The 16,724-nt window shown below is 46.5% G+C and overlaps 1 protein-coding gene across 2 annotated transcripts; it reads right to left on the bottom strand.

Annotated features, from left to right (window-relative positions):
- Positions 1 to 3,330: 3,330 nt before the first annotated feature.
- Positions 3,331 to 11,717, bottom strand: LOC126527376 (post-GPI attachment to proteins factor 2-like). Of its 2 annotated transcripts, none has more exons than XM_055068700.1 (4): positions 11,220 to 11,717; positions 10,256 to 10,624; positions 9,046 to 9,154; positions 3,331 to 3,564 (listed from the first exon to the last, which is right to left on the bottom strand). In XM_055068700.1, exons 1-4 carry the CDS (start codon positions 11,376 to 11,378, stop codon positions 3,413 to 3,415), a joined length of 789 nt encoding a protein of 262 aa, XP_054924675.1. In that variant the 5' UTR covers positions 11,379 to 11,717; the 3' UTR covers positions 3,331 to 3,412. The 2 variants fall into 2 exon arrangements, with proteins under 2 accessions (XP_054924675.1, XP_050031146.1); XM_050175189.2 differs by having other exon boundaries at positions 3,331 to 3,561.
- Between the last annotated feature and the right edge of the window lie 5,007 nt (positions 11,718 to 16,724).

The raw sequence follows: 16,724 nt of genomic DNA, 5'->3' as shown, positions 1-16,724 counted from the left end.
GTCGGTGAGTAAAACTGCGACCGACAGGCGGCGGCACCGAGCCAAGACAGACCGGCGGATTCGCTGCTGCAGCTGCTGTTAGGTCAGGTGGCGCAGACCATCCGTATATCCCGCGACATCACATCGAAGTTGAATTTTCTGTTTCAGTTTTAGCGAGCCTGCAAAACCAGTGCAGCGCTACGCCATCACGAAAGTACTGAAACGCGAAAGCGTGAGTGGCGTAAAGTTGAGCGAAAATGAAACCTTTCGACCGCCCGCGTCGTTACCAACGGTAATTTCAATTAGTTCTTTTTTTCTAAACATGGAATGGAACGGGACAGGTGGCATTTTATTTCATCTTATAATACAATACGAGGATGCTTTTGCAACGCGTAGTTCAGTACTAGTGACAAAATTTAACTGAGGAGTGCTTTCGTCATCGGGCAAGTGCTTGAATGCCCCGGGGGAGTCTCCAATCATGTCCTGTATTTACCTCGATTTCTCGATGATTAAGGCTCTGTTCTCGATAATATTGACGCCTTAGAGGTTCTCGAACGCTAATCTATCACTTTACTTGACTTAGTATTTGCCTTTAGCGTCCCTTTAATTAACACCAAAGGTCGTGTGTTCGACTCCCATCAAAGGTCGAGGGTTGATAGCCTTCTTGTACCATAGTGTTGTCACGCCGCCAACGCCGGATTTTCCGCCTAATGAGCCAATTATTGCTTTCGCATTAATAAAAAATTCAGGCTGAACGCATCTCATCAATGCGATTAGCATCGAAGCAATGTGCCAGGCTCCTCTCTCGTGCTTCCTGCTAGAAACGCTGCGCCATCTAACGGCGCTGCCACGAAGTCCGCGCATGGCGCGTATGTGAATGTGTATATTGAGAAATGATTGTCTTAGTAGATAGGACGTGGGTTCGGTTCCGCCCAGCACTTCATAAATCTTAATGTTTTTTTCTTTAATGTGACAGCAATCACGACCAGGGCTAGTTCGCCGTGCGGCTAATTATCCGCTCCACACAACCGTCAAGAGCTCGGAATACCATCGTCAGCTTTCGGCTGTCCAGAGTGCCTGCGATGCGGCCGTTAGGTTAGGCCTAACTGTCTCCACGCGGGAGCGGCCCGCGATGTCGCCGTAAGGGGCGGCGCTTTTCAGGATCGTTTTAATAAAGTTCTTCGTATCCGTATGCGAAAGCATTATAAGGCTCATGAGGTGCAAAATCCGGCGTAGTTGTCGGCGTTGGCGTGACCACCGATGGGCCAAAAAGCCATCGAACCCTAGACCTTTCGTGGGAATCAAACCGAGGACCAGTGGTGTTAATTAATGCGAAGTTAATTAAGGGAGTTAAGGCTCTCGGACCCACGACCATTGGTGGGAGTGGGTCCGAGTCACGGATTTGCGTGATGATGATTGTGTGACGTACGCATATGGGACATATTTTCGGTGGAGCTCCGCATAAAACAGTTCCGTGTTAACAGTGGAGCGGGCGATGGCATCGTCATTGCCAAAGCCACAGGGGGGCCCGGGGGAATTCGCAGTCCCTCCTGGCCTTCATTTTTTTAATGAGGGGCTCTCCCCTCCTCGGCTGGTCAACTGTAGCACTGCAGCACCAATTCGACAAGCGCTGGAGGCGATTTTATTACCAGTAGTGCCTTGTGCTGGGCAATTCTAACACCCCAGTTTTTCGAATAATGATTCAAAAGCAATTAATCAGTTGGCGTGGCACGAACAAAAACAGGAAAGCAGGTATTGTCATACTGCTGCGTGCATTTCTCCGAGGCACTGTACATGACGGTCACCTCCCTTGTTCGATTAATATTCTTGGCACAGTCTTCTATTTCTCTCTCTCTCTATCTCTCTCTCGGAATAGTCTACTGGTTCATGAGGCACCTGAGCGTGAAGATACCTGCTCGTGAATTAGTGAAAGTTCACCTTTGGTTTTTCCGGTTACCAGTTATTTTTCATTCGATTAGTTGTGCATTGTGAGTGCTGTGGTGTACTAAAGACGCATGTAAGTTGTGAACTTTTGTAGGTAAGTAGGTGCGATACCATCAATTATATTGTTGCAATGTCTGAGTTTGTCAATGAAGCAAGGCCGCTATTTCTTCATTGCAGGTAGACTTATTTGCTTTGAGTTCACATATACTTAACCCTTTACCTGCCGAGTTACTTCTGAAAAAAAAAAAAACGTTTCCAAAGGGCAAATTTATTCTAAGTGTTTGGAATCAGCACTTAACTAAAAGAACCGAAATACACATTCACAATAATATATTTATTTACAGAACACCCACTGAAATGTTAATTCTAGAGAAAGTTAGCTTCATATTACACTGCTTGAAGTTGGCTTTTTGAGCACCAATAAACTAAACAAAAAGTGAACCTCCCAAACACAACTTCAGTGGCACAAGGAACTCGGGGTGGCTTGCATGAACACTTAGTAACGAAAATAATAACGAATTTAAGAACGCGTCATTGTGCGGACTATAGCGTTGTATATGGAACATTTAACAACACGTTAATATTTTCGTTACTAAATGTGCATGCAAGCCGTCCGCGGTTAGGGCTCGAAACTGCGACCTCGTACTCGGCAGCTCAGGGAACCTGCAGCGACTAAACCACCGCGGTGAATCAAGAAATGAAAAATGAAAGAAAGGAAAAGGGAAAGAAAGAATAAGATAATCTCAGTTTCGCCCGAAAGGCGCCAATAGCGATAACAAAGCGTTAGGCAACTACGCGAAGGTTCTCAGTTTCATCGGCGATGTAAATTGCAGTAAACATTCGCGTACTAATTAAAATAACAAGCACTATGTAACACGCGCACAAACGAAAAGATCTCGCCGAATGACCGCCAGCGCTAGCTGTCACGACGCTTCCGTGATGAAGAGCGCCGGCAGCAGGGACAAACGCTTCGTGCAGCCGCTCACTTCACCGTATCTTCGAAAATTAGATTACGCAACCTCAAACACTAGGCGCACCGAAGACAACGCGCATGAAGCCACCAGCCATCTCGCGTCTCGCCCAACAGTTGCACCCGCCGCAGATAAACTCCAAGATAGGGCGCGCGGGCCGGGCTAGAGGAGGAGACGCGCGTGCGTTATCGTAACCTATGCGTGCGCTTGATCACGTGACCTCCAGCAGTGGACGTGCGGGAAGACGGCGCGCATCGAGCCGTCATCCTCCTCGTCTCACTCCCACGTGATTTACCTCGCAGCCGCAGCACATGGCGCACGGGCACTTCATAATTCTTACGCGCATGCGCCTAACACGAAACATCACGGCGACAGCAACGGCGATAGTTCGCCTGTAGAGTCTCCACATGATCGCTGTCGGGATAGTAAACAAACAGACAAACAGAAAGCATGTATTGGTAAAGTCTGTAAATAAACAGTAAACGGCGAAGTCGGTGGGCGAAGAGAGGCGTGTTTCGTCAGCCGTGTCGGCTGTCCCTGCGCAGTGCCCTCCGCCGGGTCGTGCCCACGATGACCTCTCGGTTCGGAATGTCGTAGACGAACGTCAAGTGGAAGGCCACGTGGCACATGGCGTACACCCACTGGCACACCGGGAACCACGATTCTGCTGCTGTGTGTAAATTTCGAAACGGACGTCATTTACGTGGTTAACCAGCGCTAAAGCGAGTGCCATGCGCCCCGCTCCCTACCTCTACCCCGTTTAGAGGAGCACCGACACATATGTCCTAAGTTGTAAAAACTATACCACACGCTTCTCAGGTGCAAAAGATTAAACAAGTATGAAGGTTGGGCGCGCTTTACATATTTTGATATGATCCTAAATTTAGTCTTGAAATGCCGAACGTGGCCTGACGTCATGACACGGAGCAATAGTTGCTGACGTCGAGCAGCAGTTAGCGTGCGGCTGAAGACACTACTCCAAAAAAAAATTCGACAAAAGGGTTGCGTACGTGTCTCCTAGCTGCGCTCGGGTGGGGCAGCTGCAGCGTCCGCAGGAATAGAACGAGGCAGTGCATCATGACGTCACGACGAGTCTCCCTCCTCAGCACCGAAAGCGGTGCGTAGAAACAAACATTATATCAAATTATCTAAGGCGTTCTGACGCCTGTCAGCATGGAGTAGAAAGTTAGCCATTTGCGGATCACCCGGTTGCCGGAGGCGTGAACGTGAGCGGCGGGTTTGGTGGCGGCACCTGGTGTCAGAGATCGCAACTAGACAGACAGACAGCTTATTATTGCACTAACCAAGTGCATTCTACTTCGCTGCTGGTGTAAATGTTCGGCAGCGACTTAATCGTGAACGCACTGCCTTTTTTAAATGTGTTCTTTTTCGACAAGAACACTCGCGGAACACGAAAACGTGTCTTATAAGGCATTGTGGTCAGACGAAGTGTCACAAGATGTCGCTGTCAGAGTCCGGTAGCCCCGTATAACAGAAACGCTACTTTGTATACCGGAATACCGGAGACGCTGAAACCTATTGCATTTTACGGAATACCGGGCTACCGCAGCCGTAAGCATGAGCGGCTAAGTCGGTGACGCCATCTTGTTAATCGGAGTACAATCACGCAAAAAGTAGCTTTATTTCAGAGATTACCATATTAAACTGCTATTGTAAAGCGTCTGCGGCGACTTAATCTTCCCCATGGAGGCTTTCTTTTATTTTTCGACGAATATACCTACGTAACAAAATAACACTTCCAACGCGTAATGGTTGAACAAAGCATCCCAAAATGTCGCGACCACCGTTGCTACTTCCGCACATGTCTCAGGTGAGCGCATAATCCACAAATGGCAATACCTTTACGAACAACCTAAGCTCTCCAGCATTTCTTCTACAATTTCGAAGGCTTGAACCTTCACTTAGCGAAAAAAAAGAAAAATACGTCATGTGGTAAATGTCATGCCAGTATACTTTAAGGAAACGCTAAAAGCGCAATTCTGTTCAAGTTTATTCACCACGGCATTCTTCACCATCACCAACGCTATTCTTTCCCTCTCCTCGTTTTACTTCTATTCCCCAATTGTGAGCATATAGCAGGTGAGAACTTTGATCCAGGCCGACCTCTTAGCTTTTCTGTCATAATAAATATCTCTCTATTTCTCTCTCTCTCTCCCAAAAGAGCAATTTTTTTTCTAAACCCTATGTTTATTGGCTTGACAGAATATTGTCGATTACTGCGGAAAAAATGCAAAGCCATACCTATATTCTTATTTTTGTTTTTAAATTCAGCCCCGTAGCCTCAGTGCCATTTGATCGGTTTGACGTCACAAATATCAAAATTTTCTTCTTTCTTTTCTTTTTGTTTTGTATTTGGGCCGTTCTGAAGCACGAAGGGTTCTAGAAACTTTCTAGTTGCAGTCTATGTTTCTTTGTTCAGTTTTTAATATATTTTACAACGTGTGCAGTGTTTTACCGACACACCATTAACTAATTCAAAAGGACAGACTGGTGGGTTGGTTGTTATGGCATTAGTTACACAGCAGCGCAGAAGCGCATGCACGACAAAAGAAAAAGACGGGACAGCGCTAACAACTGAGTGCTTACTGCACGAGAACAGATATATATATATATATATATATATATATATATATATATATATATATATATATATATATATATATATATATATATATATATATATATGCCTGGCCAGCGAATGAGTGCGATAAAACAGAGGCTTGCATCCGCAGCGTGCGTATGGCGCGTGTAGACAAACAGAATCCGGGACGTCACGCGACGAGATGACGCGAGAAGTTCACGGTGGCGGCGCTATCCGTATTTCGTGTTTCCGTTACTTAAAGTCTATAAAGCCCTCCCACCCTCCCTTTCCGCTAACGGTAAGCGTGGCCGCTTGCTTCTATTCTAGAAAAGGTATTTTACTACTACGAGTGTAACGTAATATTCCAATTAAAGTATCATTTCACGTCTGGAATAGTGAGTGCTCTTAATAGTGAACAGACGATTTTCCAGTGAATAACATGCTTACGCAACCGCCCTTCACCGGCTTTTTCGACGAGGTTACGCTGCACACGTATCAGAAGTTTTGTTCTACAATTAACGATATTTCCGGAAAAAGATTGCCTGTGGCATTGAGCGCATCTGAAATCCTCGAGCTTGATTATACTTGAAGAGGCGGACATCACTGGCACCGTGCATCAAAATGGATACTATGAATTTTTTTAAAGAAATGCGACGTTCCCAAATGGGTCAAACCCCATCTGATAAAAGCATTCAAACTAACAAACTTGTCCAGCATACGGCTATAGGGTTCCAAAGAGTGATGTATACGTCGACAAAATTGTTCTTGCAGCTAAAGGAATTTATACTGAATTATATTGTAAGCAGCGTAAGAATCACCGGAAGGCGGTATAGGATTCGGCTCGTATCGACTTCTGACTTTCAGCCGCTCCTGCGTAAATGAGTGACCCCTCATAGCGCCAAAACCCCAATCGAGCAATGACAGACGGGCTTGCATAATACGCAGTCCCTCTGCTGTCTTTACGGGTGTAAATGTGTGAGTTATAGGCCGATTTGCACCCTTGAAGAGCCAAAATGGTGCAAATCGGTTTACAGTGTAGGAAAGCAGTATAAGAAAAGCGGCAGCACTGGTGCTTTACACCCTTTACACCCTTTAAACACTCCTCCCCTAGTGTGTATGGGTAAAAAGCTACCCAGACTCACCAGGGGAGGAGTGCTGATCGGCCCCCTATGTTAAAGTTTCATAGGTAAAACCAAGCACCACACCGTAATCGGTTTCATTTTTTTCGCTGTACATAACACAGACATCAGTTTTCGGTACGAACAATTTTGGGCGTGCGAATAGTGGTTTTTGAAACAGAATCCAATACGAATAGTTCTCGAATGGAGTTTTTTTTTTTTCTCGAATACTGAACAGCCGTTATCACAATTAATATAAAACAATGTTCACATCCTAGTATTCTTAAAACTAGCAAGTTTCTCTCATTACATAACACATTACGAAGCGTTTTTTTATTAAAAGCACAAATGGAGCATTAGGAGCAAACAAGTAGTTTCTTCCCAAGCACCAGACTTTTCAGACAGCGCGAATTATGGCTGTATAGCCTGTAAAGTATGGCTACCTAGGTGAAGTAGCCTGCGCTACTACATAAGTTCTCGTACGTGCTTTACATCTATACTATGCCAGCGCGGGTGAAATTTTACCATACTTTTGCTCCAACTTTATGCTCAATTAGAGTGCAGTCGACGTTCCGAAATATTCAAAAAGCATTAAAAAATATGCGCATTTACGAATTCTGTATGTTTGATTCGTTATTTGAAAGTTTCGAATATTCGCACACACCCCCTAACGATAGAACGCTAGCGGAGCCAGTTTTCAAGTCAGTTTTCCAAAGGCACTATGAAATATTCGTTTCTTTTATTTATTTATTACATAACTGCCACACGTTCACCAAATTTTTTTAACGAACTGTACATATCCTCAAGGCCCAACGTAATGGGTTCCGGAGGTTTTTCCTTTCGCTTCTGGCTTCACTGAGCTTAACCCGCCGTGGTTGCTCAGTGGCTATGTGTTAGGCTGCTGAGCACGAGGTCGCGGGATCGAATCCCGGCTACGGCGGCCGCATTTCGATGGGGGCGAAATGCGAAAACACCCGTGTACTTAGATTTAGGTGCACGTTAAAGAACCCCAGGTGGTCGAAATTTCCGGAGTCCCCCACTACGGCGTGCCTCATAATCAGAAAGTGGTTTTGGCACGTAAAACTCCGTAATTTAATTTAATTTTTTTTTTCACTGAGCTTATTTTAAAGGTACCGACAACCGTCCAGAACGTGTCACGAAATTTTGACGGAAATGAAAAGATCACGATTTGCCGTGACAGCACGCTGCTCGCGGTTTCAAAAGCAGGAATTGTAATTTCCCATCGTCACTGAAAGTCGCGAGAAACGGTACGTCAGACCACTTTGCGGCGAAAGCTTGGCATTCGATAGTTGAATGCTGACCACGTGACCGCAGATTATGCTGTACGCAGGTCGGATGTTATTAAGTGCGCCATATGTACTGTTTAAAATTGTACCTTTCATATAATATAGGCGTTTGCGCTTTATTCTGTCCTTACTACTATCTGAAAAGCATTCTGGCTAACAAGCGGAGTTGTCTTCGTGACAGCGTATACGAATGGAACTACATAAACGTGGCGAGCCACGTGACATATCCCTCCTCAGTGTGTGGTGGTGCACATGAGTTCTTCCGTAAGTGCGCGAGTTTGCGAGTTCTTCGCTTCGAGTGCTGTGGGCTCTCTGTGAGACATAAAATGTCACCGCGTGAACATCGTCTTGATGAACAAAATATTAATTTCTTACAGCTACGGGACCGCACTTCCCTGCTTCCCACCAATGCCGGCGTAGAATAGCTACAGCGCCCACCTATCGTTGTTGCCAGCCTGTTTCCAGTGTATGACTTCGTAAACACGATCGTGAGTGCAGATCGAAAAAATTCTGATCCAGAAAATGTTACACGACGTTTTCCTCGTTACCACTGCAGAATTGGATACTGACCAGTAAGCCTGCCACCTCAGAAAAAAAAAGAATGGCTGCCTTAAAAAAATTTGGTTGTCGTTCCCTTTAAGTGTGATAGCTATCAACATCGAGACTGCCGGATACAGCTTTAGACGTTTGTCGGCATCACCAGACCAGAGGGTCCAGAAGTCACGTTTTGCTTTCAGCCTTTCTCTACTCAAAGCTTTAGGTCAGTGCTCCGAAAGAACATCCGCGTTGAAGGCCTTACTCGCGTTATTAAGGTTCGTGTGGTCTACGGCGCTGTATAGTGTACGCGCTTTGTTAGTGCTCGTCTCTCTTTCTCTCTATCTCGCCCTTCCACTCTCTTTCTCTTTTTATCCCCCTTAACCCTTCCCCCCGTGCAAGGTAGCCAACCGGAACTACCTCTGGTTAACCTCCCTGCCTTTCTCTGTATTATTTCTCTATCTCTCTCTTTCTCTCTCTCTCTCTCTCTCTCTCTCGGCCTTTTTCTCGGCACCATCTTTTCATTGAAAAGGAAAGAACTTCAGCTTTCAAACGTGCGTGACGGACACGCCATTTTAGTGCGGGCTCACTTTTTCCGGAGCAGTTGGCACGGTGCTCGTTGACGTACACGAGCATGGCCGCGGCCACCGCCCCTGCCAAGGTGACCAGGCACAGCTTGAGGCGTAGCGACCGACGTGCCTGCGCAGGTTGCCAGACGCGCTTCAGTCGGCATACAATTTTGTCGGCAAGCGATTCTGTCTGCTAAGGTCGATATCCTTATTGCCGGCGTGTTATTGTTGCCTTAAAAACTCTGTGCAGTGCTTGAGGACGCCAGAGAAGGCACTTTCAAAACACAGTACAGGATAACTTGGGAAGAACTGCATGAAATGTGCTGTACGTGCCAGTTGCGCATGGACAGATCGAACTGACTGATGTACCTAAGCCTCATTATTACGTGAGACGCGAACCAAAAGGAAATACGACAAGGACAGGAAAGAGCGTCACCAGAAGCCAGTGTGAATGAGTAAGTGTGACGTTACTGGCGAGGGGGGAAAGGGGGACTGACCTTACAGGCTATAGCTTATCGGATGAAAATTTAGACATTTTACGTGAATATAAGCCCTTGCTTTCTGCGGGCACGTGCAGCTTAAGATACTTCTATATCACAGCCCTGTAGAATTCCGACTGCAATATTGCCCTCAATATTTTTTCCCAACGCAGCCAAATATTTCCGCCCTTCCCATACTACAGAATCGCGCGATAGGTTTCTCTATATCGCTTGGGCAAATATGAACATTCCATGTCACGTTTCATTCGATCGAAGACACTTCCTTTTCAACATTTAGTGCGGCTTAAGAATTTCGAGCTTGCTTTCACTTAAATTCGCGATCATTTTTTGAAGCATTTATGCAAAAAGTACGTGAAATTTAGTACATATACAACTTGGAGCAGCCGTGGTTCAGTCGCGAATAAACTACTATTCAATTCTACTCGAATCTATTCTGCTCTACTCTTTTCTACTCCACTCTATTCTTTTCTACTCCATTCTACTCTATTTCATTCTACTCCAGTCTATTCTATACTACTCTATCATTTCATTCTACTCCAGTCTATTCTATACTATTCTATTCTATTATACTCCATTCCATTCTATTCTACTCCATTCTACTCTATTCTATTCTACTCCAGTCTATTCTATTCCACTCTATTCTATTCTACTCTACTCTATTCTACTCCATTCTATTCTACTCTTGTCTATCCTGTACGACATACCTGAATGGCTGTCCAATCAGTGCTCACCTTGTGCCCCTGCTCATGCTGGCACATGCGCAGCGACAGGCACGCGCTCAGCATGAACATCAGCGAGGAGACAACGAAGTGGGTGTAGATGCGCTCGTGCGCTGGGTACTCCTGGTAGTTGCGCAGTCCGGAGACGAGGCTCAGCGACAGCGTCTCGGCCACGTGCAGCGCCAGTCCCGCGTGGGTCACCAGCGCGAAGAGCGAGCGCTCCGGGGCCGCCACTAGCACGGAGCGCCGGCCCAGGTAGTGCCAGTGCAGGAAGGCGAGCACGAGCCGCGGGTTCAGGTCCAGCAGCAGCGCCAGGCTCCACACGTGGCGCTGCGGCGCCACGCCCGTCACCAGGTCCACCGAGGGCAGCAGGTCGTAGACCTGCGCCCCGGGGAACGGGCGCGACCGTTAGGGTGGATGTAGCTGGGTCCCGTTCAAGCATACTTTGGGAATCAATAAAGAAATGCCACGACAAATAAATCGGTGAGGAGCGATTGGGTCAGAGCGTCCCAAAACAACACAGTGCGCGAGAAATTCCCGGCGGAAAATCGTAGTCAGCCAGTGCCAATCAATCAATCAATCAATCAACCAATCAATCAATCAATCAATCAATCAATCAATCAATCAATCAATCAATCGGGCGATTGGTGAATCAATCAGTTGATGTCTAAGCGATATGGGATCAAGGTGCCAAACGCTAGGGTCTGGGAGAGGTGTCGTAGAGCGCCCCCGTACGGCAACAACCCAGAGTTTGGGATGTTCAACCACGTTGACCATAACCGTTTCCTCTAACGTCTCATCAATCAATGTCTCATCAATGAACGTCATGGATCAATGTCAGTAAAGTCTGGTCGATAGGGCTACGCTACCCAAAGCGATGACAGGTCTTGGAGAGTTGAATTAGGGGGGGGGGGGGGGGGGAGGCAATCTAGAAATCAATCGCACGCGGATGCGACAAGAATATCGGAACGCTTACTACGCAAGAGTTCGTGCTCGCTGTGGCGCCCCAGAGCAGAATGGGCGCGGCAAAGCTCAGCAGGAGGCCGAAGAAGCGGAGGCCGAAGGACAGGTACACGATGGTGTGCATCCGGAAACGGAGCATGACGTCGTCCATGGGGATGCCCACCGCGTCCATTGTCCAGTGACGGGGCTCTTCGTCCGAGGTCGTCGCAGCGAGGCGGGTGCGGGTTGACGCTGCGACGCTTGTAGCGTAGAAAAACGACAGTAGGACAAAGGTCGCGGCAGCACCAGGCACACGACCTTCGAATCTTCATGCCACGCGCTCTCGAGAAATTGCGCGCGTATTGCCGAGACGCCGCCGGCGGTCATCTCGGAGGCCTTGCATGCCAGCTTCGAAGTTTCGGCCACAGCCAATGGTAGCTGCTACCAGTGAAGGACATTTTTCATCTTAAGACCCGTGCCTTGGTATCTCCATAGGGGTGTGATGCACTTCTGCTCGTCGCGCGTCGCCTCCAGTTCACCTGTACACAAAAGTGGCAGAGTTCCCTGTTGCAATTATTGTATAAAAGTTCAGTTGTACACAGGGCCAAGCGCGGCGAAGTCACTCAAGAGGCTGCTTTTAGAATGGCAATAAAGTTATTTGAAAGCAATTTCAAACGCCCTCGTTCAGAAATTCAACGCATTCACCACGACGGTTCAGTGGCGGCATTATGCCTCAGATAGAGCTAGAGGACGCGGGTGCGGTTCTTAGCCGTGACCGCTGACCTGCCTCCGGCTTGAGCGGTCGTCTAGCAGGCTGTCACATGGTGTTGCGCAATGGATGTCGCCATAGCAGACGGCATAAGCGAGCAGAAGAGAGTGCCAAAACGTGGCGATCTTTTGCGCGCCCGCGTGACCACCTTCTGTGTCAGGACTCCACGGCGCAGACGCCTTCTAAGAAACGAAACCGAGATAGGTTGTAGAAAAGGAATTATGATAAATTATTTGGAGCACTGTAGAGCTTGTTAGTATGTTTTCTAGGGTTTCGAAGTCGCGCTCTTTTTTTGTTCTCATTTAAAGGAAAGAATTCCGGCAGTACACCATCCCCCGATGAATGCCGACGTTAAGGCGATTATAGTGTTGAACCAATGGAGCGACACACCGTATTGCCAAATTCTTCAATTCTGTGTAGCCGAGTTCTTCAATTTTCCGTTACCAGCATGTTCAATTCTTTGTAGCTTAACGCTCCTTGCTTGCTTGTTCCTCATTTGTGACGCTTACCCACTACGGAGGATTGGCCAAGAAGCCGGCGGTTAAAGGTTGAAGAGAAGGGGGAGCGAGAGAAACTTAAACGAGAAAGTAAATCAGGGTGAGGTATAACGCTTATAGTTAGGAAATAGATTTACCTGACAGATACAGAAATAAAGATAATTGTAATTACATATGAACAGCAATTTTGTTGCGTTATTAGAATAATTTCGAAAGAACAGTGAGCGTTCTAATGAGCTATCAATTATTGGCTTCGAGAATTAACATGGCAGCCTTCTTGTGTCATAGAGGTGGTCACAAATGGCCACGCAAATGTCCCTGTGGCTAAAGCTCAATGAAGAAGCGCCGAAAGAGGACGTGTTGAGTAGGTGTGATTTCTGTGTGTGTGTCCTCTCGTGTATATACAAAAATGATCATGTATACATCTCGTGCACATCACATCAAAATTGTGTAAAGTGTTCTATCACATCATCACTGTACATAACCATTGTGTACACTGTATATATTGAAAATCATTTGTACATGTGGCATTTAGCTTATGTGTAACTGTTCCTTTCCGTGGGTATATGTGTTTATATGTTAGTGCGTGAGGACTCGGACATTACTTACGTTGAAAACGTGCTGTGTTTCGTTTCTTACATGTTATCGTCCCGGTGGAATTGTGTCGTGATTATGACTCAGTGTTCGTATCGTCTCTTGTCGAAATAAACTTTTTCTAAACACGAAATACCCAATGTTCGGAATGAAAATTTGAATTTCTTCCTCTGATTTCTAAATCGGCGGCATTCTAGAAAAAGCGGTCAATGTTTCCATGTTCTCTTTCATGTTATCATTGCTGTTTATTTCGTGTTTTTTTTTTCTTGCATCGGAAGATCTTCAACTCAATGATACGCAGCGAATTAACTTGTAACGAATATTTCAGTTCTTTTCATGATATTTGATGATGTGAACAAAGCAATCGTACGGATCCAGGAACATCATCTTGTTTTGACTATGGTCAGTCAGTTGCTTCTTTGTCTAGTGAATTTACCCGACCAAACGGTATTCCGTTAAATCGTCGACTACTTCTTTTGGACGCATCATCTAAATGTGTTCAACACCAGTAATCAAGTATTTTTTTGTAATCAGCCAGCCAATAAATTATCCATTTCAGTACCAGGGACACTTGGCGGGTGCAGAAAAGAAGAAAAAAACATAATCAGGCTTGACAGGGTCCGCACCCCGAACCAACGTTACTAGACTAGCTCTCTAGTAACGTTGCCCCGAACATTGGCAAACGCGTACGATAAAACAGTACATTTGTTGAAGGGCATACAAAAGCCAGGTATCCTAATTGAAAAGATTATATTCAGCATATAATGCCTGGAATGCGAGACAAAAAATGTACATATAATTAAGTCTGTGTGCAGTAAACGCTTATACATGGAAACAAACTTGCATGAGTACGCGAACAACACATTCAAATGCACATCGTATCGCAATACAATTAACTTTAAGAAAAAAAAAGCAAAGAAAGAAAGACACAGTAGCTAGGATTATTACAGAAGAGCACATAAAGCAAGTAAGTGTATTATATGCGGAGCTGTTAATTATTGAACAGCACATGTAATTGGTATTTTAACATCCAAATCTCGTAGGTTTTTTTCCGCGTTCTAGGCTGCCTCCGGGGTTCATGCGCCTCCAGTGTACAGCTAAGCTCAGAACTGGCTTAGTGGAGACAATCTTGTAAAAATTGTATATTATGATTTTAGTAGCCGCTAATGACTACTGCCCCGATGTGTCCTAAATATTCATGCTAGAGTCTTTTTATTTTCTGAGACATTAGCACAGTTTTCCAGAAATATATATATATATATATATATATATATATATATATATATATATATATATATATGGAATCCCTGACAACACTCCGTCCTAATTAGTTACAGAAGGAGGTAATAGTACCTAGACAAGGCTATCGATCTACAAAGGTGATTTCTACAGCGTTACTCATCGCGATAAACCCCAAATCTCCGCGCCAGAATACGCAGATCGCACAAAGTGTATACGCTATTCATTAAGGAGATAACCGAGCCCCGCGACTCGATGGTGTTTTATGACATTTGCACAACAGATAAGCTTGTTACTTCCAATCACTCGTCCCTGAGCTACAGTTATCGCTTCAGCGCTGCTACACGCTCGCTTAATTGTTTGCCACGCCATCGAGGCGGCTACGCCTCCCCTCCCCTACCCCTCGAGCGAGTACAGTACTCGTGTGGGGGGGGGGGCTCCCTTCAGTACTGTACTCGCTCGTAAGCAGCGCACGCAGCGAGAGTGCACTATCGCTGATGTCGATAAGTGACGCCTGGCCAGCCGAGCCGAGATGACATGCTTTGTCCTCCAAAATGACACTCGCGACTTCAATCCTAATGTGGTAATGTCGCGCGGTGTTGCTATAGGCGACGGCAATCCTCAGAAGAGGAAAAAAAAAAAAAGAAGTCGACTTCAGTGGTTCCTCTACGGCTGGACTCCACAGAGTTCATTGAAAAAATTACGCAAGGAAGTTCAGGCTCTATGAAAAACAAAAAATTACCGCCCATACACTCCGTACACATGGTAATCCAGCGAAACTGAAATGTGCGGCCTCAGTGTTTATCGCTGGGTTAATTCCGACGGTTTGTTAAACTCTTTCTTTGGCTTGGGTTTATCACATTGTTTATTTGAAATGCCACACATTGGGCTTCGCACGATCATTATCATGGAGGGGTGCAATGAGCGGTTAATTGTGTTAATCCAGCGGCTTTATGAAAGTCTTTCTCAATTATGTTACGCGTTTGTGTTTCGTAATGCGTTAATCATGGTGCTCATGGCTCGGTTATGCACTGCAGTTACCAAGTGACACACCGGGACCGCACATTTCATTTAATTAAATACAGGGACACATTTCCGAACCTATTGCGAAATCGGAGAGAGACACTGCTGCTCGCGCACTCTGCTGCGAGAGAGAAACGACATCACTGTCGGCGTAGCCAATGGCACGCCACAACTTTGCTGCGAGATATTTATGTCATCATGATATTGTCTTAACCCCGTCCCCCTATGTGTCCCTTCCCTGTGATAATACGTAGATGGTTGTATGAGTTTTAAATGCGTAAGCAGTTCTATCCCTACCCAACGAGAAATTTGACCGTCCGTCACGTAACGTAAGACGAATGCAATGGGTCATACCCCCCTAAACAATGGCTCATACCCCAGCAGTAGAGTTTCTGTGGTCGGACCACGAGAAGAAAATTCGGAATGCGTTTGCCCATAGGCGTTTTCGGGTGTCCACGCCACCCCGAGGAAGCTTCGCCATGAGAGCCAGAGGTGTTCCCTCAACTCCACACCAGCTTGTGTTATCGGCGAGACGAAGGAGGGCTCAGTGCGCAAAGCGGCAAGAGGACGCCGATCTCTGTAGACACATTGTAGACTACATTACAAAACAAGAGTGAATCATAATAGTTTCCCAGTGTAGTCCCCCAATGTGCTACCTTTGTTGCTTTCGCCGTAGCCCCCGGAAGTATGGCGGGCCGCCCAATTTTTTTTACAAAGCGGGCAAATAACAGCGCCAAGTGTTCAAACTGAACGACCCGGACCGTAAAGCGTGTTTTCTCAGCCCAATTTGAGCAACATCAAAACAGAAGCAAGCAAGAAATAATTTTAAAGCGAATCTTTCTTGCCTTTTCACGCCACTCTGCGAGAGCTAGCTAGTTCTGTCTTGCAGACTCTAGAGCAGCTTGGGCCGAGCACCAGCACACCGGGCGCGTGCAGCCCTCCCACCTCCACCCCAACCCCTACCATGGCCGCTCGATGCAAAGCAAGGTGCGGCCAGCTACGTCGCGCCGCGGACAATAGGCGGGCGCGTCTCGGACGAGTTTACAGTTACGACCTCTTTTCTTGGTGAGGGCGCCACTGCTCGGGGATGCTTTCGCGACTTCGTGCAGGGGCTAAGCGGGCGTTGTTTCTCGCGTCAGAACGTGTTTGCCTAGTGCGATATGCATTCATCTCGTGGTTTTTTGCGTGCGTGTGTGTGACCAAGTTTGCCTGTGCTTGCTGTGCTTTGTTAATGCTCTTCGGTGTGAGTGTGTGCTTTAGCCAGCCTCGTTCATGTGGCGCGATGCCGCGCAACTGTTGCGCGCCACTCTGCGACACAAATGTCAAAAACGACCCGACTGTGAAATATCACGAGTTCCCCTGCGACTTGGAGCGTCGAGAAGCGTGGCTGAAAAATATCTCTCGCCAAGGAGTGTCG

The sequence above is a fragment of the Dermacentor andersoni genome, chromosome 9 (genome assembly GCF_023375885.2).
Source record: "Dermacentor andersoni chromosome 9, qqDerAnde1_hic_scaffold, whole genome shotgun sequence".
Classification (NCBI taxonomy): domain Eukaryota; kingdom Metazoa; phylum Arthropoda; class Arachnida; order Ixodida; family Ixodidae; genus Dermacentor; species Dermacentor andersoni.
Note: the sequence above shows the minus strand (reverse complement) of the source record. Positions and strands in the feature narration are given on the sequence as shown.